General features: G+C 40.2%; 2 protein-coding genes across 3 annotated transcripts; one reads left to right on the top strand and one right to left on the bottom strand.

The window, feature by feature from the left end:
* Window positions 1-1,734: 1,734 nt before the first annotated feature.
* On the bottom strand, window positions 1,735-18,334 carry ctdsp2 (CTD (carboxy-terminal domain, RNA polymerase II, polypeptide A) small phosphatase 2). Of its 2 annotated transcripts, XM_042090630.1 has the most exons (8): window positions 17,728-18,334; window positions 10,411-10,562; window positions 8,882-8,920; window positions 7,737-7,838; window positions 5,756-5,812; window positions 4,926-5,018; window positions 4,067-4,252; window positions 1,735-3,914 (listed from the first exon to the last, which is right to left on the bottom strand). In XM_042090630.1, exons 1-8 carry the CDS (start codon window positions 17,786-17,788, stop codon window positions 3,789-3,791), a joined length of 816 nt encoding a protein of 271 aa, XP_041946564.1. In that variant the 5' UTR covers window positions 17,789-18,334; the 3' UTR covers window positions 1,735-3,788. The 2 variants fall into 2 exon arrangements, with proteins under 2 accessions (XP_041946564.1, XP_041946565.1); XM_042090631.1 differs by lacking the exon at window positions 8,882-8,920 and having other exon boundaries at window positions 17,728-18,323.
* A 5,633-nt stretch (window positions 18,335-23,967) lies between these two features.
* Window positions 23,968-27,086, top strand: LOC121707809 (HIG1 domain family member 1A, mitochondrial-like). Its single transcript, XM_042090632.1, has 4 exons — window positions 23,968-24,092; window positions 24,809-24,901; window positions 25,255-25,389; window positions 25,719-27,086. Exons 1-4 carry the CDS (start codon window positions 23,999-24,001, stop codon window positions 25,781-25,783), a joined length of 387 nt encoding a protein of 128 aa, XP_041946566.1. The 5' UTR covers window positions 23,968-23,998; the 3' UTR covers window positions 25,784-27,086.
* The last annotated feature ends 689 nt before the right edge of the window (window positions 27,087-27,775 follow it).

The following is a 27,775-nucleotide window of genomic DNA, read 5'->3' as shown; positions in this document are numbered from 1 at the left end:
CCCTCTAAACTAAGGCTTCCTCTGACCAGGCACAGGAGAACATCTGTAGGTCCTGGATTTCATTCATCAGATAAACACTCATGTCCACAAGCTTCAACACTGAAGTAGATTTGCAGGACGTTTACATGTCACAAATATAAACCATGGGAAGGGAGTCACGGGAAACTTATGGAAAACCTCTCTTGCAAGAAACAAAATGCCCATCAATATCCCTCGAGACACTTTTTTTTTTATTGGTCCACTTGGCAGCGACGAGGAAAACGTAAATTCTGAAGTCGCCAGAAACCGAACCCGAGAGACGGGTGTTTCACCTGGTTCCGTGGTAGGTGGAAAACTAAAGGCAGCACCCCAGAATACCTCAGAAAGCGTGCTGGAGGGCAAGGCCAGCTTGCTGGTATTTAATCAGTTAACCAAGTCTATCTGAACACCAGGCAGAAGAAAACGGCATAAATGCCCTCAGAACTCATGACATCAGCATCTGCTGTTAATTAACTAGTGACTGGTCCTTAATACCGGGTTACAGTTTGCAAAATGCAATGCAACACAATGCAGTACCAGCTTAGGCTGAGAGCTGCCCCATGAATTTGTAAGATTGTTCTAGCTATGTGTCGAGTTAATGCTACCACAAGAGGAGGTCAAAGTTGGTGACAAAAAGCACCCTTGATAGCAGTGGTGGGTTAGTTACTGCAAAGGACTCAAGTGCAGATGTGATTTTCCAAAACTTATGTAAAATTCTCAAAGGAGTACCAGAACTTAACAAATAATGTCACAGGCTCCAATGAGTCAGAGATACGTGGTTGAATCTGACACCAGACAGTTTAAAAGCTCAGACACATCCCCTGCTTTCTTTATAGTCCTGACATACAATAACAAGTAATACAACAAGAACACATGTAAGAAAACAAACCTGTGTGTGTAAGCGTCAACCAGCCCTGAAAGACAAGACACACCAACCGACATTCGTTTTTTTTTTTCATAATTGCACATACAGTAAAAACCAGCTTCTTGTATCATTTCCATATCTGGGCTGTTTCCCCTGAAGTTCTGTTGTGCTACCACCACAAGATATAGTTGTGAACGCTTTTTTGTTACCGCTCAGTTGTGATGGGTCAGAACACTACAATACCCAAGGGACTCCTAACCCTGTTCCATTAAAACTGAGTATCAACAACAACAACTTTTCTTACTCCCCCCCCCCCCCCCCCATCTCACCCTGACTTAATTGTCAATCATACAGTAAACCTGTCTTAATTTGTGGATGCCCTCGAAGTGGGCTCATTTGGGTTTCATTTGGTATCCAAGGCCAATTTGAATGCAGAGCCTGTGGCTAGTAATTCAGGAGTCATATCAAGTGGCAGATATAATTTTCGCTCCAAAGCTAATAAAATCAAGGCAAAACTCGATCATTGTGCTGTGTCCGATGCCTCTATAGATTAGTCTGGAAAATGGCTTTGGCAGATTTGTATCTCCAAAAGCTTTAGTTTATCAATTCAAGATGCTCCAGCATACACTTAAGGACAAAGAGATGAAGAATCTAAATGACCCATGAATTAGGCAAGTGGATATTTTATCCTCAGGAATATACACAAAAAGCTAGATGAAGAATGAAATGGAAAGCTAGAAAGAAAGAATAACAGAAAAGACAAAAGGGGGAAAGCAAGAAAGAATGATAAAACAATTAATGCAACGACATCCAATCAAAGACCAAAACAAAAGAGAAAAGAAAGCCATGGGTTTATCACTTTGGAAAGAATTATTTTATGGAGCGATTCATTTGCTTGAATATGCAGCGTACAAGTCCACAAAAATACACTAAATCTGATGGTAAAAGAAAACAAAAGATTTAGGAGTGGAGAAAGAGTCCAATTGTGCACAGTCAAGGCACTTCATTTGGGTATTAAGAACAATATTGAGGCTTTTGGCAAACAAAACAAAACAAACAAAAAAAAAAACAAGAATGCAAGAGAAAGAACAACACAACAATGACAAAGAGAAATGCAGCAGATGGGGCTTGCCTGGGCTGAACATACTTTCAAGCTCGGATGTTCTCACATCCACCAAAACCAACCAGGCACCTTCTCCGAACGGAGAAACAAACAGGTCCTTCGCTTTAATATGCTGTTACGCAAATTAATTTTCCTGCCCTACTACAATTTGTAATTCTATTCTTAAAGGTTGCTTTTTTTCTTCTTCTTTTTTTCAAATAAGCAATACTTTACAGTTAAATGCTGACTTGGTAGAAAGTAATGATAAAGATCCACGTTTGGTTTAGCGGGGTTTGGGTGGCAGAATTACACCCATATGCATAGCACTAAGTTTTAACAACCATCTACACCCAACCCTAAAATAAAATCAGATTGCTCAGAACAGCCATCTAAGATACATACTTGAATACTGTGGTTGCAATGCGTCAATGGCAAATTTAAGTCTAATTCCCAGTAGGATCTCAAAATAATTAAGGCCTACGAATAGGTGAATTGGATAAAGGCCAAAAAATGCTTGAGAAAGACTGAATTGAAAAGGTGTGACAGGTAGATTTGCATATCTAGGCAAAGTGAAAGGTATAAAACTACCAGAACACACTGAGAGAGTGGTCTTAGAAAAGGAACTGATTGCGATGGTCCCTATTGGCTGAGGATGATGTCACCACTGGCAAAAAACACTGAGGTTTTCTTTTTTTTTTTTTTTTTAGACAGATACAACCAGGAAGAGAGGCTATCAAATTGTATGGCTGTTCTTCCTCAACATCAGAAAAAAAAATACAAAAAATATCTATATTTTTTTTAACATAGAGAACATCAAAAGACATTTAGAAAACGTATATAGAAAAAAACTAACTATTGAAAAAGAACAACCATCTCTTTTAGGAACAAAGCTTTTTTTTCTTCTTTCCTTTAAAATTTGTCCTCTTTGCTTTTTTTTTCCTCTAAAAAAAAAAGGCACGATGATGGAGACTCCAAGCTCCCGAATAAAGGTCTGGTCGTAGGTCACTGTGTCTTTTTCGTTGAGTGTCGTGCTCGGTCAAGTTGCTTGGGTCTCGGGCGCCCGTGGTTCAGCATTGAGGGCGTTTCCTGAAGATAAGATTTCCCAAGGGAAACTAGAGCAGTATTTTGCTTTTCTAACAGGAAGTCTTTAAACAATGTTGCTCGGTGCCAGTTGGCATACATCGATGAGGGTACTGGGTTATTAGGGACTGTGCGTTCCTATTGGAGAGTTGCAGAGTGAAGGTCTGTGGGAGAGATTTGGCATGGGTAACGTTCATACAGTAAGAGAGTCACCAGTCACGTTCAGGGGAAAGAAGGGTCGTGGTGTTGTGGATTAGTGCTATATGAATATAAGGTTCATTTGGAGGAGGGGAGGAAAAGGGATAGAGGGGTTGCTTCCTCCAAGTAGGAGTGTGTGTATGTATTTAAATGTGTGCATGTACGCAACCGTGTGTGTGTGTGTGTGACTGTGGGGGAGGGGCTGCAGTGCTCTTTATTAGTGACAACCTGTCCGATTGTTACCGCTTCTGGAACTGAAAGCACCAGGCACAGCATGGGCAGTCTTTGGGGGAGATTTTCTGTGTTTGCGCATGTGTGTGTGTGTGTGTGTGTGTGTGTGTGTATGTGTTTATATGTGCCCTCAGTGTATGTGTGTATACTGATGTGTCTGTCTGTGTTTGGCTTTGTGTATCCTTAGTGTTGCCTCTATGCATACATGTTTTTTTTTTTTTTGTGTGTGCAAACTAATGTGTGTGTGGGCAGGCATCATTCAGACGGGTCGGGTGCACAGGTGCGAGTGTTTGATCAGGGTTCACGCAGCTGCTTTAGTTTGGCGTAGACATCATCCGCATCACTCAGCTCCTCAAACGCGGGCAGCAGGTTCAGCAGTTCTGTGTCCTCTAGGTCGTCAAACCAGGACACCACAGGCACCTTGTCATACAAACACACACACACACACACACAGAGCAGAAAGTATGTTACCAATCTAACTTAACATCTGAATAGTTTCATGGAAGACTGTTATAACTGTTCAGTGACACAGAGCAGCTGCCCAGTGATGGACCTGCGCGGTGTGAACTCACAGCATTCTCGGGGTGGAAGATGTAAGAGGCGGGGGAGTTGTCCAGGATGAGGATCCTGTTGAGATCCCGGCCCAGGCGGCTCAGGTCCTTAACATAACAGCCCTGGTGGAAGACGCAGGACTCCCGGAAGAGACGGGCCCGGAAGACCCCACACTGGTCCAGCAGATCCGTTACCGGATCTGCATACTGGAGCAGAGACAGACAGAGAGAGAAAAAGAAGGAGAAAGAGAGAGAGAGAGAGAGAGAAAGAGAGAGAGACAGACAGAGAGAGAGCTAAGTATAGAAGTCTAGCTTTCACACAAACTGAATGTTCAAAAACAAAATCTCAGATTAAATCATACACTCTTTTCTTGTTTTCTTTATCTGGCTATTGCAGAATATCGCTCTTTGCTGACAAGTCTGGAAGAGTGAGGAAATCTTCACTTTGCTCACCCTATCCCTGCACTGCTCACCCTATCCTTTTTTCTGTTGAGGGTGGTTTTACTTGTATCATGTTGTGTATGCATTTTTGATTAGATTATTTGTAGTTAAATATCTATAAAAATTGAATAAAGTAAGCTATATTTTGTACTGGGATACCATCTTCTGTTCTTCCATTACCACAGGGAGTTCTATTTTTAGGGACTTACAAGTCAGAGACCAGTAGCAGTGCCTAGGTGTGATGTTGAAATGATGCATTCGTTTTGAAAAGCAGGGACAACAACAACAGTGGCTGTGCTAAAGCTAGACAGTTATTCACACAGAAGTATGATCCCTAACAGACGCAATAAAATTTAGAAACATCACTTTGTGGGAAGTTCTGTTCTGACACAGGAAAGCATTTCATCCTCAAGACTGACCAAACACCACACCACTGTACCTTGGCTAGACTGGCAGTGAAAAGGACACACTCAAACATTTCCCCCATTCTCTGCAGAAACTCATCTACGTGAGGTCTCTTCAGAACATAGACCTGAAACACAGGGTTAGGTACATTAGCATCAGAAGATAATCAAGTTCAAAACATAATAACATTTCTTTGACAGACCAAATACACCACTAAAACATGATCCATGAGCAGACCAAGTTTGTTCTCATGCACCCGTGATGTTCCTCTAATAAACATTCACCGCAAACCAGTTCTGGAATCCAGGTGTCATCATCTGTCCCATGGGGCTGTGTGCAAGAGGCCTGCTCCTGAAACAAGTAATCGAGAATAGGCCGCACTGGTGGAAAACAGCCTATCCTGGATTACTTGAACCAGGCCCAGGCCAAGAGATGAGGGAGAGAGCGAGAGAGAATGAAGAGTGATGGCTAAAGAGGTGTGAAGAGCCAACCTGCTTCACCGGATTTCACAGAGATGGAAGAGCTTTCACTGGAGTTTTATCTCAGTCAACTCTACAGTACGCAACAATGCAAACGACACAAGTGCAATTACATAATCATAAGCAAGGCAATAATGGCAAGAGGACCATTTTGTAGCTCTGTGCTACATTGTTCTTTGCCATTCCATACTGGTAACAAAATTCACAAATGCAAAAGGGTCAAAACGAATACACTTAATCTACACTACAGTGGTTACATAAGCATTCATTGCCTCATGCCGATTTCCTCTTGAGAGATTGCAGTACTACAACTGTCCAGCAGAGGGCATGTGGCGACCATCCTGTCTTTGAAAGATACATGTTCAGTGACACGAACAGTGCTCACCTGGTGCGTCGTCCCCTCAATCTCCACAGGTACAATGAAATCAGCATTACTGATTGGCTGGAGAGAGAAAGAAAATAGAGTTGGTAAAAATGTATGTCAAAATCACAAGAATACCCCGATGCATTCCCTGTATCTGACAATTATAGATATTCTTTTATCTGTGATAGAAAATAAGTTTATTTAGGTGTATAAGAAAATGGCGATAACAACTTGGGTGGAGAGTTGTGCAGCACTAAAGTCATTTTAAATGAGCATTGGCAGTACATGTTGGTTGTGCCGTTTCATTGATCTGCACAATGATTTGTTTACGTTCAAACAGTCTCCGAGGCCGGCAACAGCCATAGCGGGCACCACACCCGGCAGTATCTGAGATAAACAGAGCTAGCGTGATCACAGCAGAGCAGCAGCTCCCAGGTCCACACACTGCTTCGCACTACAAGCAGGAGCACATCTGCACACTCAGGTATGTCAGGACCCACCCAACCAACATTAATCAGAATGTACAAACCCACCACTTGTACTTCAGTGAGACAGGAAAAGTACCATAAAACCTTCAGACACATAAGCTGTAGGTTGGCTAGTTGCAAAACACCTGAGGTGCGTTCAAATTTGGCAAACAGTGGTGAACGTTCGTGGTAAACATGTTTTCTTTGAACAGTTAAATTTGAATGATTTGGTGTTAACATTCCAATGTAACGGTAATTGCATTGTTGCCTCGTCAAACTCACGTCCAGTTTCACTGTATGCTCGCGGAGAACTGCCTCTTCAGACTGCTTGCAATTGTTTGCAAAGATTCGCCGAAAACTCAAGGCTAATGGAAAGCTGTTTGCAAACGTTTGTCTATAATTGCGAATTTGAACGCACCGATTTACCAGAAAGAGAGGGGCAGCTAGTAGAGTACAGATCCAGGTCTTGTTTGCTTTGCAATGAGAAAAATGCCTCTGCAGGAATGCTGTCATACGACAGGCGCAGATACAGCTAATGATAAGAACGACGGCTCTAAGCATCGTCACTCAAGCAGCAGATGGGATAGATAAGGTTAAAGCTACACTGACGCGTTCCACTTCTGTAGTACAAAGAGCTGCTTTGTTCCGTCAAGTGGGAGCCAAAGCCATCTCCCTGGGTGTTCTATATAGACCATGTCGCTTTAGAACTGCAGGTTTGTCTTTACTCCATGACCCCTTTTCTGGTTGCAGCTTGAGCCATGTTATCAAATTACTGTTTAACATCTTACGAAAACGCTTCTGTAACTGCATTATCTGCTTTACAGGTCGCTCGTCTCTATATATCCTAAATCCAAACTGCATCCCTGAAGTAAGGTCATGCAGGCATGCCCCTTTCCGCCCAACAGAAGGTTTAGCATACCACAAACTGGAATTTTTGATTCTTATCAAACTGCTGTAGAAATCCAGATTTTAAAAAGGTGCAACAGCTGCCCCGAGGGAGACATTAAGCCATTACTTAACAGACAGGTAACGACACTCACTGAGATCACCATCAGCTACTTTAGATAAGCAATCAGACTACAGCAGAAGGGTGGCCACGGCCAAACTCACTCACTAAATAACTTCTGGTATTTCTCCAGAGGTTAGGCTGATATCTGATAATTCCATGATAAAGTATCTTTTAACAAGGGCTGTGAAGTGAATCACTGCCTACAAAACCAGAGGGATCTGGATCTGCTGTACTCCATCCAGCCCCAGTTGTGCTCATACTACCAACCTGATCACATTTTAACCTCTGTCCACTCTGACCAGAGTTTCCCTTTTGAGACCTACATAGCCATTACAGTGATGACCACTGATGGCTGACCAATTGATTACGTATTGTCAATTGGCCAGGCACTGCCCTCCTCCCCAAATATCTGCATCGGGAGCTTAAACACTCACGTTGACTTTTCACTAATTACCACCTCCGGCTACCCTGTGCTTTCAGTATGATACCACCATGCCCTTCAGCTCCTTCCCCCGCACTCACTCACCTTGAAGGAGCTGTGCACCAGAGTCTCGTCCAGGTCGATGACCACGCAGATCTTGCCCTGGTCCTGAGGGGTCACCTCGGGTAGCAAGCAGGTCCCTGGGATCTGTGGAAGGTGGCAGGGGTGGGGTGTGGGTGGCAAGGAGGTGGAGCAGGGGGAATGGGGGTAGGGGTGGGGGTGTCACAGAAATATGACAGTCAGTTTCCTGCATCTCAACTTTCACACCACCCACCAAACTGGACTACACTAATCCAGAACTGTTTTTATCACATACTTCTTTGTAAGGCCTTCTACACTAATATTACAATTATGTCGCTGTATAGGGTCCAAATAGTTTGTATGAAATAGAAAGGTAGGATGTGTACAGGAGATGCTTAAGGTTTGGTACATAAATATTAATAAAATATTAATACATTCAGACTCACACATTTATCCTTCTTATTTAAGTGTCAATCCAAGGTGTATTAATCCATCCTCTAACACTAAAATAAACAAAAAATAGTTTTCGAACCAATTCATTACTACATTTACGTTTTGCGGGAAACCCGAAAGGGACCAAGACACTAAAAAATATAATGTTCCAATGAAGCCAGCAGGAGGTGCTGTTTGCCAAAAATATGCTGACTGCTTTCAGGGCCCCAGACATAAGATGGCAGGTCCCTTCAGCAGATGTCTAGGCTCCATCAATCGGAATGATCAGGACACAAACTGATCCTAGATCTAACGACTAGGGCAATCCATTGGCTGACTAGACCTGAATTGGAGCTTATTAAAAAATGTTCATGTCAACTGCAGCCATGAAATAATTACACAATTTGATTCAGAACTGACATGCCAGAGGCTAAATTCCAAATAAACATAAACAACTTTAACAGATCATAAATAAAAGAGGAGGCATTTGAGAGTTGTGGTCAAGGCACATTCTAGTATCAAGAGTATGTGAAGACAATAAATTCTAAAGTAACACGTTGAGTAGAATAGGGCATGCATACTTTAAAAAAAAAACAAGAAGCTATTAGCTGTAAGGTTGTTTAGTGCTAACAGAAAAGAAAAAAAGAACAAGGCATTAGCTAGCCTATATCTCATCCACTTGGAGCCTGGCAGAAGTTCATACATGTTTAAAGTCAGTGATCTGGGCCTTTACGTACTTGGTGATACTGGTAGCGAAGAGTTTGGAGCAGATCATACTAAACAAAGAGACGAAAAGACAGTTAATGACATTTCTCCCGCCCATATCCCCAATCTGGTGTAGACGCCCACCCCAAAACAGAGTCCTACGCCACACACACACACCTTACAGATGAACAAGGTCCAAAGTTTCACACAGAGGCTTGTACAGCACTCCATGAAGACCGAAGTCATGAACAATCAAACGAACACACACACACACCCACACACACCCCTATACCCTACAGGCTGTACTCACACTGAAGTAGTGACAGGAGAGTTACCTGGAGTCATATTGAAAGTAAATCTCAAAAAGTCCCTCCAGCTGGCACATACCAAGCACAGCATAGCCGATGCAAATTCATGGGAATATGTTTTTGCTTTAAGGGACGTTACCACCAAGCAATTCCTTTGGGTCCCCTTATAGGATTCAGGGTGCAGAAAGCGAAGCACCACAAGACTTTGAACTCGCAAGATGTTCAACTTGGGTTAAAAAAAAACTTCTTTTTTTTTCACATCTCTTACATAACACCATAAGTAATAAGCCCATGTAATAAGAATAGTTTCTAAATAATCTCTAAGGGGGTGTATTACACAATGTCCTACAAGGAGTCTAGCTAGGTCTCTACTCACAAACTACTGAGTTACTCTGAATCCCTACAGATCATGTCTTACCACAACCCATCTGAAAACTTTGAGGGGGGGGGGGGGGGTAAGGAGTAGAAAAAATAAAAACAAAACAAAAAAACATTGATGCTTCAAACATAGGACCTCAAAAAGAAATCTAGCTGCTTTGCAATCAGGGGACATCTGATGGCATACTTTATTTTAATACTTCCAAGACATTTTTATTGCTAGTCCAGGGTTATAATAATATATTTCAATTATTCATGTCAAATCAGATATAACAGCACCGCCTCAGCTTCCTCTCAGTGTAAAAGCACAGTGTTGTGAATGTTTCATAAGCTTGTCCTGTTGTGCGTTCTTCTGCGCCCGGTGAATTTACACAAACGAACAGCGGGGAGTCCGGGCTGGATAGCTAGTCCAATTAATAAGGACAGTGATCTGGCTCCAGGGCAGACTGCTCATAGGCCTACTAACCCAAAAAAGCAACCGTGCCTGTCTGCACGGATCTCATTAGCAGGTGTGATGAGAAACCGCCTGCGTGGTCAGTGTTTTTGGCTGCAGTGCGAGTGTGAGTGCTGTTTGGCATCTAGTGCGCCAGCACCATGGAGTGAGTGAGAACACTTGAAAGTGTTCTGGGTTCCAAATGGAGATACAGCCAAAACAAAGGCCAGGAAGACGAGTTTCTTTGCACTTCTTATTTAAAGTTCTGGAATCCTAAAAGGAGAACACTATTAACCCATCCGAGAACTTCTTTGAGCATTCCAATGATGCATTATAATCTTATTTTCTTGCTTATTCACATTTCTGCCTGGGGCAGAAAATCTGGTACATACAGCCCATCTTGACACTGATTGGGAAAATGAGGAGGTGTCAGGTGTGTTACCTTGGCGATTGTCCCATTGTCCTCAGGAGGCAGCAAAGTATCCTGGGAAGGGGGAGGAGACTGGGGGACATCCTGTGCTCGGAGGCAACAGAAGAGCGCTTTGAAGATATTCCGGCTCCGAGGCTTTTTGGGGGAAGATTTGCTCACCTGGCCTGTAGAATCAAGAGCACATGCAGAACAATCAGGTACAAAGGTAGGTACACACACACACACGGTACTATACAACACTTTTAGGACCACACGTAACAGCCATCCAACACACACACACACACACACACACAAGACTATCACACAACCTGCAGTTTAAACTTGCAAACACTGTGATTGCATATGCACTCATTTCCTATGGGATCGACACTAGTCAGCCAACGGCTACTTCCAGTGCTGTCCCTCACAGATCCAACACACACACACACACACACACACAGGATTGTTTAATTGAAAACACAAATTGGTCACCACTTAAAGGATGAAAGCTGCTACAAGCTCCTTCCACCCCTCCCACTTAAAAACTTAAAAAGTTTAACCAAACTAGGCGTTCACAGCATACCACCTAGTCATCAAATCATAATTTCCTCCAGGCTTGCTAAATAAAATAAGCAGGTAGAACGCTAAAAAATGCAAATGAAAAAACAAAATCAAGCATGTTGTTGCAACTGCAGCCAGCTCTATACATTCAAACGTGACTTCAGCGAACCGCCACCAACCACCATTGCTGTCAGCATGGGAGGAATTCATCAGGCTTCTGCAGCCTCCCCCTGTGTGTTCATTTACCATCACAGGCCAACAACATGAGAGCAAGGGGGAAAATGGAGACACGTCCACAGGATCTATTTCTGTGTGTGCCTGTCGGTCTTTCCTGTCAAACAGATAGCTGTGCTATTCTAGGGATTGAGTGGTTTTAAAGGGAATCTGCAGAGTGGCTTCTCAAAGCACATCTCTCTTCTGGCATTTATTTATGCATTTATTTAATTATTTTGCCGCTGATTGAAATACTGAAAAAGCCTAGCCTACCTACAGCACCTAGAAGCTGACATGTCTGAGAGAACAGGTGACATTTGATCACAGGTTTAAAAAACTACACTAACTAAGTGAAAATAACGACACAACCTAAAATGGAAACTCAGAGTGAAGGCAGCTTTTTCACAGGGGAAGACCTCAATATATGTGTTTTTTCCACATGAATTTACTAGTTTAATTCAGCTTCTAAGATAAAAACGACAACATGTAAAACGGTGTGCAAATGCCCGATTGTTTTTCTAAAATGTTTGGAATGAGTTTGGGTTTATACTTCTATTTCCTGTGGAAGAGGTGGAGTCACCTGTCAATCAAATGTCACAGTTATGGAACAAAAAAGCTCAAGAAGCTCACTATTGGCACTTTTCCACTGACAGAGAACTGGCTCTGTTCCCGTACCAACATTTGAACCGGTCGGAGCATTTCGACCAAACAAAATACGGTTCGGAACGTGCCACTTTGGTTCGGTGCTTGAACCAGAAAATAGTTGTTTTTTCCTGCGAACGGAGTGGGCGTGTCACTTTACCGTTCAGAGGGGAGAAGGCTTAAACCATGTGTTTTCCCTCCTTATCAACTGTTGCCATGAGTAAACAAAACTAGTCAACTAGCACTAGTCTGCAAATGTTTACTAGCATTAACACAACAACTGGACAACTGTCATATCATTCTCCCATTCATGCATATCATTAACTTTTGTTTTGCATGCAACACCCATTGTTAATGACGCACAATTAGTTTGTTTAAAACTGGTGGAAATACTGGCTGGTTCACTAGATAGTACCAAGGTTCAAATAATTCTAAACGGAACCGGTTCAAGAACGGGTTCGCTGTCGGTGGAAAAACGTCTTATATGGGGCATATATGTGATATTTTAAAATGTTACGAATAACAACCGCACACTAAGTGACAAAGAGCCTTATCCCTTTGTTTGTTTGTTTGTTTATTTGACATTTTCTTGCTGGAAGGATTGAAGCCTGTGAGGCTACAGCAGGTTTTGTTTCACAGTCTCTCTTTTCATCTATTAGTTAGGAAATCTTGCTTGAGTTTCTGTTTATTTTTACACACACTAAAACACAGCACTGTAAAGCCAAGTCTACTACATTTTTGTGAGTTAAAATGTAATAATAGATGTGAGAAGACAGATTTGAACAGACAACATAATTCTGTTGCCAGACAGACACCCACACAGACAGTAAATAAACCAAAAGAGTAGTTAATTAAATATCAGCACAAAAAACAATGCGCGCCCTTGCTCTAGGCCTCGTCATAACATAGGAAAGGGAAAGAGCTGTTAAGTCAAAGCATTCAATGATTCCCAAACCAAACAAAATCTCCCATTTCACATAAAGAAAAAGGTTACTTCAACACCTGCAATATGAAAACATGAAAGAGAGAGAAAAAAACAAAAAAAAACAAAAAGGATGCACAGATGGTCTTCTAGCTTAGCACCCTGATATGAAACCATTACTGTCATCACATAAGCCTTCCTCTCCTTTTGGGATTCCACAATAGGTGATGCTGCACAAACAAAGTAACATACCTTTTTTTCCATACACGCATTATAAGCAGTTGTGAGATATGTGTGGGTACCTCCTCTAAGACTGAACATCTGCATCTGATAACCTCAAACATACCAATGTGGGTCTATGCTTATTTAATGTTTACAAACGCTGACTCCCATTGAGGAGGGAGGAGAAAAGAGCTCGACGGGAGTCTGGATCACTAAATCTCTCTCATACATTCAGATTAATTGCCACTGTGCAATAAGATTAAAAGATTATGGGCTAAACTGGATGGTCGAAATCCCAGTGGCCCAAAGATGTGATTTTAATCAGAAGCCACACAACAATGGAACAGGACCCAAAGTGGAGAGAGGAGACTGGGGTGCTCTCTTATATCAATGTGAACGGGCACATTTCAGATGTGGGCTTAAGCGACTGCATAACCCCGCGCTGCAGCAGGCGTGTGGGTGCGGTAACCAACGGCTTTTTTTTCCATCTTCGTCTTTTCTGTCACAGCTACACTAGAGGAGGATCTCTACTTTGAGCTCCGGAGTCAGTGAAAAAAAAAAACACAACAACAACAAGTACTTCTGCCTGATATCGAAAGGGAAAGGAACATTTTACTATAAGCAATTCTGGCAAGAAACAACTACTTAATAAAAGCTTATGAAAAAAGATGCATCAGCACCCTAAAATTACTATATTAAAGCTTAACAGAGTCCAGGGAGAAAGTGGAATAGCAACAGTAGAGCATGTTTAGGTAGAGCACTGACGATTTAACATGCTTATAGATTATTTTAATGTGCTCATTAGATTTTAGTAAGGGGCTTATAAAATGATAGATCATTAACGTTGTAACATTGCTGTACAGAGTTATCCAAATCGATTGTGGATATCTACGAAACACACACACAACAAATCATTCTGCCATGTGTATGGCAAATGTCCACCCAAATACAACCCTACTACCTCAACCTTCTGTTAAGGATTCACACTATTTGATGACACCATTATTTCTCCTAAGTGATGTGGTAATTAAAACCACCACAGCGCAAAGTGAGGAGGTGTGAATGTGAACACAGCAAAGGTGTTGAAAAGCCGACCACAGGTCACACTTTTTCATCACACTCCGACTGGGGCCTTTTAGCTGGCGTCGGTCACACCCTCCAAACTACCACTGACTGACCAATCGGCACCAGCTGCTGGTGGTGACTTCATAAAGGAGGCATGGGAAGTTGATCCATTTCATTTTCATCAAGAGTGAAAGGAGACACCTCCTCAATGACACCTGGAAAGGCCAAATGATGATGCCAAGTTTTAGCCACTTATAGCAGTTAAAAGGTGAGGTCCATGATACTAATCCAATACACTTAGTGCGATAAACAATTCCAGCCCATCAACGCATAGCTTCAAAAGCTAGAAAGGGAGAGGTGTAATTTTATTGGCTGTAGAGCTCAAATATCAACAACCTTTTGCCAGAAATGCAGACTTCATCTTTAAAACCTCTCCCAGCATGAGAACCTGTGTTTGCGTTGCTACAGAGCTCCATGAAAACATGAAAACCTGATCAGGCAGATACTTACAGAGTTACATGACATACTGGAAGGAAGTCATGCAAATACATCATAGCCTTTGAGACAATCATACACTGCATAGGCTTGTTTGAAGGCCTGTCTAAAAATGTTCTGTAGATAACTGGGAAAGTCCATTTATGTACACCATTGGCTTGAAAATCAGACACTTCTTATTTTTATGAGAGGGTCCCAGATTCTTTCAGGATTACATTGGTTTTGTGAGTAGTTTGCAGACCCACTACAGAAAAACTAATCTTTCTACATCGTTATCAGACAATATCTTGCCACAGCCTGTTATATTTCAACAAATATGCAACAGGAAACAGCCAACTCTGAAGACATTTCCTTTTATGAGGCTATAATAAATGTTTGTTTTTTTTATTCTCTTTAAGAGGACATGCACGACTGCTTATGCATTCATCATGTGTACACACAAACAAGCCTCAGTATGCTGCTGTTATAGTGCAAATAAAAGACATGCATGGTAACAGTCCTTATAAAATCATACAAACGTATTGTAGCATGTTTCTGCATGGTAAGAAAGGGGGAAAATCCCATGGAAGATAAGAGAACAAAAAAGAAAGAACAAAAAACAGCAGATGTTTATCATCAGATAAACATCGTGGCTATGGAAGACTGAAAAAAAGTGATACCACATATCTGGAATAGGATCAGAAGAAGAACACTATACGTGATCAAAGCAGGTGCAGAAACGTCTAAATGACATGGTTCTGCTCGAGCACACTGACGACATCTATAAAATGACTACAATCAAATGTGTCCGGCAAACAACAGCGCTCGGTACAGCAGCCCTCCAGAGAGGTGTGTTTTTTCTCATCAAACAAACACTCTGGATGTCTGATTAGCGACTCACTAGTCAGCATCAAAGGCACTGTTATGTCATGTTATGTTTGTTTCCTTTCCGGCTAATTCAGCAACGCCCTGAAAGACACACAGGCAGAGTCCGGCCAGTTTCTCTCTCACAGCTGGCAGGGTCTGTGGAGGTGTTTTTTTCTGTTTCAGCTTCACAGGCGCACAGCAGCTCTGACTAATGTTATTATGAGGGAGAGAACTATATGTCTCCAGTCAAAACAGAATGATGACATTCAGTCAGCCATTTCTGTGATCACCACAGATACAACCAGCAAACATACCTAACGTCTGTGATACGCTTATTCTTTAGATCTGAAATGTTCCAAATGATACACTTCTTGAATTACTGGGCTACTAAGGTAAGGTGTGCTAATCTAATCACAATGTGTACCAATCTAATCAAATGTAGCTTAATACAAGTGGCTCACTAATCAAGCTCAGGCCAGCAAAGTCTATCTCACTGCCTTCATTTGCTCTTTGCCATTACAGAGTGCACAAGGCAGTGCGAGAATGTGCAGAATGCCTTGCTAAGTAGAGCTCAGCAGGTCACAGGAGTCTCAGGCACACGCCCCTCTGAAAAACAACATTCAACTTGAGGACTCTTACATATTTGTACTACATGACAGAAAGTCTTCATTCTGTGAGCACAGCATTCACTTCATATTTCACTGTGTGTGTTTTATGTCAGCTTTTAACAGCCAAGAATGCACTGGAAGGTAAATGGAACAGAGCAGATTGTTTCAAATACAAATACCCATAATGGGAAGAGCTACCGATACAGTCTTTGATCCAGTGATCCTAAACATGAAAGAAAGCTAAAGAGATGCAAGATTAACCCTAGCCTAAACTTCTACTCTATGCCAGCTGCAGGTTCAATCAAAAGACTTGGACTGTTTCATGATCATACAGGAAGAGGTCCACAGGATTGCAACATTTCCATAGTAGGAGGAGAGGCAGTGGCCTCAAGTGCTAACGATACATCATAGGTCCATCATTTCGAGACAGCTGTGACTGCAAGGAGGGGGGTTGCAAGAAAACACACCTCCACCCTTGAAAATTGGTAGCTTGTTGTGCCTTTCTGCAGGCATGCTACTGACTTCTGATATCTAACGTTTCTTTAAAGCATCACTACATAAAAACGAATAACAAGATGCAAAGAACAAATAATGGTGAGGCAATCATTTAAGCGATAAAAAAAAATAACAGTGCATGTCACAGTACCATGGAATAAGACTAGTTTTAAAACTGCAGTAGGTCTACCTGGTATTCAGCTTGTTGCCTGGTGTGAAATACAATGGAATTCAAGTATAACTAAGTTAATCATTAACAGATGCTTTCTTGTATTTTTACTTCTTGTTTATCCATACTAAACACTTAACATTATCACCCCAACAAAACACCAACCACTGACCGGCAGCACCTGTCCCATACCAGAACAGAAATAGCTGAAATTCTGTACGGGATGTTGTAAACCATTACTGATACGTCAGGGCGGCTTGGCTATAACCATAATGAACCCAACGCATCAACCTCTACTTATATACTCTCCATGCGGTTTATATAACCCCTACTACACACCATCATGAGAATGTGCTACAATTATGATCTAGGCTACATAAGCTTTCAAAATATTTTATTTGTTTTTCGATGTAGCATATTTAATAAAAGTATTCAGGTGCATGTGACTATAAAATTAGTTAGTTGCAAAAGACCATTTACTCATATGCACATGAAACTTAATAGCCCCGAATAGAATATAAACTGAATAGCCTAACTGGGCAGTGCAACAATTTAACATTACATATTGACAGACTTACTAACTCTTAACTCAGCCAAAACAAGTCACATCAACAAATGTGCCAAATGTGTATTTTTAAAATGGGCAACGCAATTTGTACAACAGCAAAGCCTTCTCTTACTCGCCTGATTTTCAAATACAGATTGAAAGTATTGCGTCTGATAAGATGCGTAGCAAAATCAGCCATCACAGCTGAATCACGTTAGCTGTGAGTTAACAACATGTTCGTTTCTGCGCGCGCTAGCTATGCTTTTGTTGAAAAATATTTTATTTGAATGTTCAATTTAAAAATTGAGAACAAAATACCAAAAGTATTTTACCTCATGGGTAACTGTAAATGCGACTACATAATATTTACATAATATAAGTAGTATAGCGAATAAACTACGGTTTTAAAAACAACAGAACTTAGCCACCCTTGGTTGACGTTGAGTAAATGAACTAGTGCGAGTTAGCTCGCTAGCCATAGCTTACGCGTCTCCGAATCGGCTTCGGTAAACAAGATTAAACAGAGAAAGTAATCCGAACGAACGCAACTGGCGTAGAAACTCACCTGTCTTGGACGGTAGCTGAGTATCTTCTTTTTGCACTTGAGTGATGATAGAACTTTCCATCTAACAAATGCGCAGCCCCTCTAAATCCAATCCGTTCCCCCCAGTCACAGGCACTTTCAACATTCAGCTAGCTAGCTGTTAGCTCTCGCGCTTGAGGCAAGCCGTTGTGGTCTTCTCTTTCGCTATAATCCAAAAAGCAAATTGTTTTTCTTCGCTTCCTCCAAGTTGCAACGGACGAAACGTATTCACTAGCTGTTTTTGTTGCTTAATACTGGCTACCTTTTCCGCCACATATATGTAACAGGATGTAAAAAAAGTAATTGAACGGTAGCTCCACTTGCTAGTGACACTGTGAAAGACCTCGCTATTGCTCCAACATGGAGAATCCAGGAGAAAAAAGCAAAACAACCGAGGAAATGGGACAAGAGCGGTTTCAAGTTCCCCCTACTACTGATAAACAACCTCTCAAAACGGAATCCGATGCCGGAAAACGGTTAACTAATCGAACAAACGAGTGCAGGTTATGTTCAGAATGCAAATATACAGTACTGAAGACTTGAAATAATTACATTTTCGATATATTTGGCTTTGTTTTCCTCCCACGATTTTCGGGTGCCTTGAAACCGTCGCGGTCTCGGATTGGATCGTGTGGAAGTGGGAGTAGCAGAGGCATTCTTTTCTACTCGCTCCATCCTGAACACATTCCAGTGTAAGCTTAGCCTACAGTCGCAGGTAGTGTAGACAAGTCTCAGGAAATACATTTGTAACAACAACTATTTTACAGCAAAGAAACAATATTGTCTTGTGACATGTTGAAATGGTGTGAGTAGGCCTACTACTCAATTGAGGTTGAAAACACGTGATTTCAATGGCACACCTACAAGATGATGGCCTATATTTTGTTCAACACTTGCGACGAGGTAAACTGTAAACATTTCGTGACGTATGCGTTTTGTAGGCTATCGATGGAAAAAGCACCATATTGCATCTGCAGCAGAGAAGAACAAAAGAATAAATTATTGTCCTGCATGCGTAAATCTCTGCGCACATGTACTTAAACTTTACAATATTTAGAAATTATGAAAATGCGTTATAAGTGCACAATAGCCTAAATATAAATGTAAAAGAAAAAAATAATAAATTCAGCTCTATTGAAAATCATGTTAGTAAGCTTACTGATTAGGACACTCCTGATATTTTTAAAACTGCATTGCAAAATGTCAGCACCAGATATATTTAGCATTTGATCAGTTGATTACTTGATCCTATTTAAAATTTACTTTAAAAATAGGTCATTTAGGCTATACCCTTAACATGTAACATGAGGCTGTTGGGACAAATATTTCATGTTTTAGGTGAACTAATAATTAACAAATCTGAACATCAAGTGTAATCATTCATTTTCTCTGATTATTAGGCCAAGTGTCTTGCAATTTATTTTACATAGGCTAATCAGCAGCCATATTGGTGTTGTTAATTCAGCCCATATATCTGCATGTTTCGGATTCTGTTCTGAATGATACTAAATGCTTTTGGCCTCTCAAAAGAACAGTCCAACTTGTTTTATTTTGGAGCGATCACTAAGCCATATAATCAAATGTAAGGATGTAAGGATTGGCACATACCTAGTGAACCAATGTTTGTATTTACTTTACCAAATTCTCTATTCCATTTTATTATTTTAAGCTTTTATGTCATTGTTGCTGCTCATGGATTTCAACCTTCATTCAAACCAAATAGGCTACTGATTCCCAAGAGAAGCGGAGTTGAGTTGACAGAGGAGACAAACAAACATTAAGCATGCATTAATTATGTAATGGCTCTTTCACTTGATCAGTATGGCATGTAATTAACATAACAAGTTTGTGTGGGTGTGCACACACTATCAAACAAATACATGAGTCTGGAGTGTGGTTGACAATACAAATTCCCTTTTGATAGGAGGATGGGGATTGTGTTTTGATTATCAGGGTTTCACCCATCTGTCATCTGCAATGACACTATCGCGAACCACCACACAGTGCAACTGGTGACACAGCTGCATAAACACAGTTTGGTAAAAACAAATGTAAATCTAAACAGTCTGTTGCAGAAGGGCAAACGAATCTGGAGAGTAAGCATGCATGTTGACACAACAAGACACAAAGGGGAACACACAGTTCTTTACGCAATCATGCTACAGAAAACATTATAAATCAATGAACACACTTTTTGTTCCCTGATTGACTAAAGTAATATGAGAAATCAAAAGGTACCACAGCTATTCGAATTGCTGTTATCACTTAAACGCCTTTGAAAGGTGCACAATTGGAGCAATTGATGCGAAAAGACTGACAAAAATATATTTGCAAAAGGTAACCTTTTGAATAGAAAAATAATTTTCTTAAGCGATCACTTGTAAAGCTTCTGCTAGTTCCCGGGTTTTCATGTAGATGCGTATCTCCAGGAGGACACAAGCTTGTTCTTGTTCTCCTTCTCCATTTGATGCTTTCTGTATGGTTTTTCACTTTCATGTATGATGGATATTGTCATTCTTCTGTGGGTCTATAACCCATACAGCTATACATCTGTCCCATATACCATCATTGTTTTCAGTCTTTTAACATTTTTACTTTACATTTGTTTGTTTACTCCCTTGGATAGAAAGTGCCAAGTCCAAAGCATTGTCAGGAGTCAAGGATGGGGGATTTACTAACTCTAGGTTCTCATTGGCTTAAAAGGAAGAATGTATGGAAAACCTCTGTGATGGTCACATGTCAGAGGATAAGCGCAGCATATATAGCTGAACAGAGTGCCCAAATTCTGGGATCCAATACCAAACACAGCAATAAAAACAGGTGTAGTTGTTTTTAAGAATGACATAATGATAATCACAAAATGGCAAATAATCAATGGAAGGTAACAGATCACTGACATAGAGACTATAAAATATATGAAAATAACAAAACTGTTTTTGATGAAATATATGTATGACATGGTTTTAATTTGGTAAAGGAAAAACCAGAAAGGTCGGCGTCTGCGCCTACACTTTTGACCCGTGTATTGCTTGGTGCGTCCGCTCCCAAAAAGTAGTGATCGCTTAGGGTAATGAAACAAGGAGGCGCACACAAGGCTTGTGTGGAAAAATGGTTTTAATTTGTAAATGTAAAAGTTCATAGTGAATCTTTGAATGATTAAATCAAACCCTTTTCATTCCTTATTATTTGCATGAGGGCATGCAGTGTTTAAATTGGACAAACTGAGACAAACCCACTTCTTTTCTTGCATCAAGGCAATTGCCACAAACTTTTGCCTACTTGCCAAATCTGAATGCACCTCTGGATAGGCTCAACCACAGCTCTCTGTATACGGCCCTGGGCTCAACATATCTCGTTTCGTAGTATACCCATCTGGTCTTCATGAAAATATTATTTATTATTTATTTTGTACCATGTTTTTGTAGATAGAAAATCTACAGTGTGTGAGTGTGTGTGTGTATGTATATCTGCAGCAGAACGCAAAGTATTCCAATTGAACATAAACTCCAGGAGAGAGGGAGCGATGCATTTGGCATTTTCTATCTTCTGTAACATGACATATTGTGTTATTGCTCTGTGGTATTCTTCTACTTCTCCTTCAAGCCTATTTATTTATTCACTTCCTTAGAATTGTGAAAAAGGATTATGATAATACTTTGAATGTTTTGAACATAAAATACAGTACCCTTCAGAATTATTGGCACCTCTGCTAAAATTGATTAAAAAAATGGTATAAAAAACAATCTGTTGGTCATTTATTGTAATCTCACAATGAAAACAATTAGGAAAAATCCAACCTTGAAGGGAAGCAAATTTATTTTGAGAAAAAGGAAAATCTCATAAAGAAATAAATATTTTTAACTAAAGCACATTGCTCACAATTATTGGCACCCCTGAAAAATCTTATATACAAAACCTAACAGAAGCATTTTCCTATCTAATTTCAATTTACTTAAATTAATCTGAGTGTCTGTGAACTTTCAGAAGTAGTTCATGACTTTCTTTTTTACTATGGCATGAAAATAAAGTCACACAGAGGCTAAATTCTCCAGTCACTTTTCAACATTGGAAAGACAAGAGAATACACTAAATATATGCACACTCTGATCCTCAATGTTCCTATAAATAGTACATTTAGTTTTCTTATTAGCAATAAGCAATACTATTAATCTATTAATTGAGATTAATAAGAGGTTCTTGAAGACAATTAAATGCAACAGATCACCAATGACATGTTGAGGAGAGTCAGTAACCTAATACTCTGAAAAAGAGACAATAATATAAATTGAGGAGAACTAGACTCAAAATAGATCCTTGTGGAACACCCTTTATAATTGGCAAGAACACTGGACATTTTCTGACACTAAATCCTCTGAGATAGTTCTGAAACCAGCCTGATCATCTAAACCAATACTAAAAAGATCAATGGATGATCAACTGTATTAAAGGCTTTTCACAGATCCAAATTCTTCATACCTAAAGCAGATATTATATATTAATCAATTATTTAAAATCTTTGCATCTTACACCCCCTTTGTATAAAAGAGACACAAGGGCCAGTTTTCAGACATTTTTGGAGAGTTTGTGGTATACCCAATTGCGGGATGCCTTTAAACTCTTTATCAAATTATAAAAAACATTATCAGTAAATAATGATTTGTGATGTATTTGAAAGTTGTTGTCTTTTGAGAAGAGGGCTGAGGGGACACCTGCACATTGGTCGTAAGTAACAACAGAAACATGATAAAGATAAGAGATGCATGTTACAGTATGTCTGCTAGCTCTGTTTCTCAGATCACACTGCTTACTGCTAATTTTAGAATACAAAACAAAAAGCATATTGAAATACACTGTCAAAAGAACTTTTAAATAAACAATTCAGCTCCTTACTTATATAACTGCAGCCTTTTTTTAAAATTCAGTTCAAGTTCCAACTTGTTTTCATGTATAGGCTACTTCGAGACACATTCTTCAAAATCCCAGTAGATCTGTACATATCTTGAGCACTTGAAGTTATCGAACTGTCTATTATGCAAACATAAATAACAATAAGAACTATTGTTCAAATCCCCTTTTAATCCTTCATTTGCCCTGGTGCTTTGATGCTTTGATATCCCAGTATACAATACACACCAGACCTTTATGCTCATGTTTGTGTGTTGTGTTTTGACATAATTTATATCAGGGAGACCTCTACCATGTGACTTTCAGGAAGTCCCCCCCCCCCCCCCCCCTATCTCCATCCCCTCCCACCTCTCCAGCTTCTGCCCTAGGGTGGCCTCTGCCACAGGCTTGTGTTTCCAGGAAAGGGGCCTAGTGGGCAAACTGATGCCTATGTGAAGAGAAGGAAGGTGGAGGCGGTGGGGGGAAGCAGGGCAGAGGCATATAGACTGCACAACATGTTCACCAGTGTGAGTGAGACAAACAAAATGAGGGAGAGGGAATGGCAATCAGGGGGGAAATATCTGAGAATCAGAGCGACTGAACACTGGTGAAGGGGAGAGGGAGAGAGAGAGCGAGAGAGAGAGCGGGAGAGAGGGCGGGAAAAAGCTCCCGTCTTACATAACTCATGTAACCTGGCCTGTAATACCATTTTGTGTTTTCAGTCAGCCACTGGTAGCCATTTTGTTTCAGCCATATTTGACTTACAGCTTTGAGCATCAGACCTATAAAATAAATGTGAGTCTAATTCAAATTTGAGTTAAAAAGGGAAGTCAGGTGGTTTTAAAGGCTATAGGCTATAGAAAACATTATATTCTGATAGTTCTACAGAATAACTGATACTTAGCCTACAAATAAACTTTTCATAGGTAAATTAATAAATAGAAAAGCTGTAAAGCAGCTATGAAACTTCATATGCCGTTGCGTAATGATCTGACTTTGTCCTAGATTTATGTCAAATTGCAGATGGCTCTTGGGTGTCACCTTGTGGATATATTTGGTAGTTCATGACGTCTGTACGCATCTTACGGTAACGCAAACAAAACACTAGCTTTTTAAAGCGGCATCATAAGGATATTACTACCTTGGACTTGGATATTAGTGTTTTTTCCGCATTCAGATATTTTATTTCAGACTATGGTGCTTTTAATGTTGTATTAGCTTTCTTTATGAGTCTACACTTTTTGCTGGTCAAAAATTGCGTGTCAACCAGATCAACAAACAAGATACAAGGGCGCATTACTTCTGTAAAGTACGGTAGTAGCCTACTGGTCTTCTCGCGATAGTGCTATAGGTCCCATTCCGGTGACAAATGAAACGTCGGTTCTTGCCTGTCAGTGACACATCTGCCGCAACATTGACCTGCTGCTCACTATTTGTTCTGTCAAGATTGTTTAATTGTCCAGGTAGGAATTATTTTGTCAATAGAATTTTTTGCTCTTTAAATGCCTAACTGCCGGTCACATTTCACTAATGTTGTTAACAAGTTACATCACTGAGTTCTCTCATCGAATGCGCATAGGCTACACCAGTGTTTCATAAAGCCCTAAAGGTCATGAATAGGGCATAATAGTTCGTTCGTATAAGAGTTAAGTCTGTGCTTTGGTTGTATAGCTGGAATATCCTCGTTATGTGGATGTCAAGACTATGCATTTTGTAATAACCAAAGACCTTAGAGCGGAGCATCGAACAGTTTCTCGTTCGGGATGCCTCACGTACACGGAAGTTTAGCCTAATTTACTGATAACTGGGCCCTGCTTTCTGTATCAGTCGGATTTATAATGTTTATTTTATGACACAGTTAGAGATAGATAGCTATGGTGTGGTGGGTGGCTAGCTCACCGACTGATTTCTTAACAGGCGAGGTTATAGCTTACATCTATCAAACAGAAGACCAGGGTCGGACCAGATGACCTATGCTCAACCCTTAATTGTACAATCAAAATTAAGCCAGTCAAGCTGGGTTCCTTAGTCGTAAACCGGGAACAACCATTTACACCACAATTGAACCGGCGTGGGTTACATTTGGTGTGAACGTGGTAATAATAATACAGTGTTAGTGGCTGAATGAAAGTACAGGGAAGCTCTGCCTATGAGTGCCATGTCTTCTATCTCCATACAGCCATCATCATGCCATCCAACAGTAATTGGGAGGATGAGGAACACACATCCAAATTTATGAGGAAGGCAAAAGAATCGCCATTTGTGCCTATAGGTGAGCACTGGTCAATGATACTATCTTTTTGCATTTTAGTTCATTAGGTTCTTATATTTTCAGTTGAATTAAAACTACCTTTAGTGTTGTGCTTGTGTTCTTCTTGCTGAACTGGTAAAGTCGATAGACCATGTTATCATGGCTCAGGAAAATGTATCTATATGCTATAAATCGCTAATAAAAGTTACAGGATAAAAACACCTGATAAAATTAATATATGTAAGTATTTGTACTATTAAAGCCTATAGAGAGCAGTTACATGCTTGTTGTTTTAGACCAAATAATAATAATAAAAAAAACATCACCGTGCTTTTGACATGTGTATGAATTTGTGTTTGTGTGATGCATTTCAGGTATGGCCGGGTGCCTTGCAATTGTGGCATTTGGACTTTATAAGCTGAAATCGCGTGGGGACACAAAGATGTCTGTGCACCTTATTCATATGCGTGTGGGAGCACAAGGATTTGTGGTGGGAGCAATGACATTGGGTAAGAATCAGCCAAGCAAGTACACAAGGCATAAATGAAGGTTCAGAAGCAAATGTACATGCTGTGTGTCCACTAAAAAGGGACTTAATGAAAATCAGAACCCTGTCCATTGACTTTCCATAGGAATGACAAACTATTACATCTTTTAATTGAAGTTATATTACTTGATGTCCAAATGGTTATTTACTTAAAGGTTGACTTATTGAGAATAAATTAATTTAATTATGCATAAGATGTCATAAATGATACAATACATCTATACAGAATATTGATATTTATCCTGAAATGGTGTCAATATTTTTGTAAACAGTTGTCTTGTTTTGTGGCAGGTGTGGCATACTCCATGTATAGAGAGTACCTGGCTCCCAAAGATTCAGGAAATGACAGCAAGTAAGCCAATCACTGCTCAGCATGGGTGTAAGGTGACCAGAACCTTTTCTATGGCTGCTGTTCCTAATACCTACTGTACTCTTAAAGAATGAAATGAAAGAATGTAATGGATGTAACAGTTTACAGAGAAGACACATGAAATGGCTCTTGGTGACACCAAGGTCCAAATCACTGCCACAGACACGCACACAGGGTCCAAAATTATATGAATGGCAACCAATGGAAAACCCAGAGTACAATGCATCATCCATGTCACTCAAGTGCTCTGTTACACAAGCTCAAAGGATCGGAACCTTTAATTAATCAAATTACTGCTTGTGGGTTGACAGTCTTTTGCAGCCTTGTTGTCACTGTCCACTAAGATCTATGAAAACCAAATGCAGGAACTGGGCGGCAGTAGCTCAGGAGGTAGAGGAGTCGTCCAGCAACTGCAAGGTTGCTAGTTCGAGCCCAACTCTTCCTGACACTGTCGAAGTGTCCTTGAGCAAGACACTTAACCCCAGTGCTCCCGATGAACAGGTTGGCTCCTTGTTTGGCAGCCTCCGCCATCGGTGTGTGAATGGGTGAATTTGAGGCATGACAATGTAAAGCTTTGGGTGCTCGCAGGAGTCGAAAAAAGCTCTATATAAATGCAGTCCATTTACCATTTAGGAACTGTGACATCCATTTCATTCACTCATTGTTTCCACAAGAAGTCTTTCCGTCACTCATGACATAGGCTCTTGTCATGGGGTATACCTAACATGCAGAATAACCACTCCTACCACTGTGTTAACTTCACCTGTTCTGTGTTGCTACTTACCTACTTACTTGCTACGTATCATACAATAGAGAAAACTTGAAAGTGAATGGTAGCCTACAAGTAAAACAGGCAATCAAGTTGGACTGCTATTACTTTGAAGCACCAGTTTTAAAACCAGATATCAGCAGTTTTTGTAGTAGACAAATTGATTAATATATTTTTCATCATTGACAGAAGACAAAATGCTTGTTGAACTAGGTCAGACAAAGCCTCTGAATCGATACACTTCAGTTTGGGCCATTACATCAAAATACCTGAATTCATTTTCATTTCAATCTCGAAGGCATTGGTTGAGAATAACTCTTACACGAACACCTAAAACAGGATACCAAACCAGGATGCACAGTCACCCGAAATTTGATAGCTGAAGTAATTTGATGTCTGATGTCTCCTCATATTGAGGTTTTTTTTTTATGATGTATTTTGTTTCTAGAATTGTATAACTTAAACAAAGTGTGGTCCACGTAAAGTATGTACAAAACAAATAAACTGTTTTGTAGAAATATTTATTTGTTTGGCATGATTTACTTTTCAATTAAAAAAACATAGAAAATTGTATTCACAAAGTAACAGAGTTTAAAACAGTAGACTTTGGCTCTTGTTTGGGGGTTGGGGATGTCATATGAACAGCTAGAAACTTATCACTGCTACAATATAAAGAAATTATACAACTGCATGTATTAATTCCAGCAAATAGGCTCTCTAATAATTCATAAGTTACAATTAAGTCCTGAAAAGTACATGAGTTCACAAGATAACAGGTAATCCATTTTTATTTAGAGCTTCCCTCTATCCAGCAGTGTTGGACAGACTTGAGCGCTGCGCTGTGATTTAGTGTCTAATGCCCTAGTGACCTCTCATTCCAATACCATTTTTAAAGATGACAATGTGCATACAAACGTTATAACATGCAGAGAGTCCATGAATATAGTGCAATAAAGGTGTTTGCTCTCAGTTGTAGGTAGGGTTGCAAAATTCCGGGAAACTTGGAAACTTTCCATAGGAATTAATGGGAATATATGGGAAATAACAGGAATAAACGGGAATAAACTGGGAATTTTTAATATGGCAAGTTAGTCTATAACAGGGAACTTAAATGTAGTGGACAAAACCCCATCTTGAGCATAATATTAGTTAAAACAACCTGATTTAATTTCAGTCGAATTTCTACCCTGCACATCAGTCAATCACATG

This window comes from Alosa sapidissima, chromosome 4 (genome assembly GCF_018492685.1).
Source record: "Alosa sapidissima isolate fAloSap1 chromosome 4, fAloSap1.pri, whole genome shotgun sequence".
Classification (NCBI taxonomy): Eukaryota; Metazoa; Chordata; class Actinopteri; order Clupeiformes; family Clupeidae; genus Alosa; species Alosa sapidissima.
This window is presented reverse-complemented; position numbering and strand designations above follow the sequence as displayed.

Excerpts from the sequence above, each read along its gene's own strand:
- LOC121707809 (XM_042090632.1), top strand. The coding sequence starts at position 23,999 with ATGAAACGTCGGTTCTTGCCTGTCAGTGACACATCTGCCGCAACATTG. Across the intron at positions 24,093-24,808 it reads AAGATTGTTTAATTGTCCAG|CCATCATCATGCCATCCAAC; the intron begins GTAGGAATTATT and ends ATCTCCATACAG. Across the intron at positions 24,902-25,254 it reads ATCGCCATTTGTGCCTATAG|GTATGGCCGGGTGCCTTGCA; the intron begins GTGAGCACTGGT and ends GATGCATTTCAG.
- ctdsp2 (XM_042090630.1), bottom strand. The coding sequence starts at position 17,788 with ATGGAAAGTTCTATCATCACTCAAGTGCAAAAAGAAGATACTCAGCTA. Across the intron at positions 10,563-17,727 it reads TCAGCTACCGTCCAAGACAG|GCCAGGTGAGCAAATCTTCC; the intron begins GTGAGTTTCTAC and ends TTGATTCTACAG. Across the intron at positions 5,019-5,755 it reads TTGAGGGGACGACGCACCAG|GTCTATGTTCTGAAGAGACC; the intron begins GTGAGCACTGTT and ends CCTGTGTTTCAG.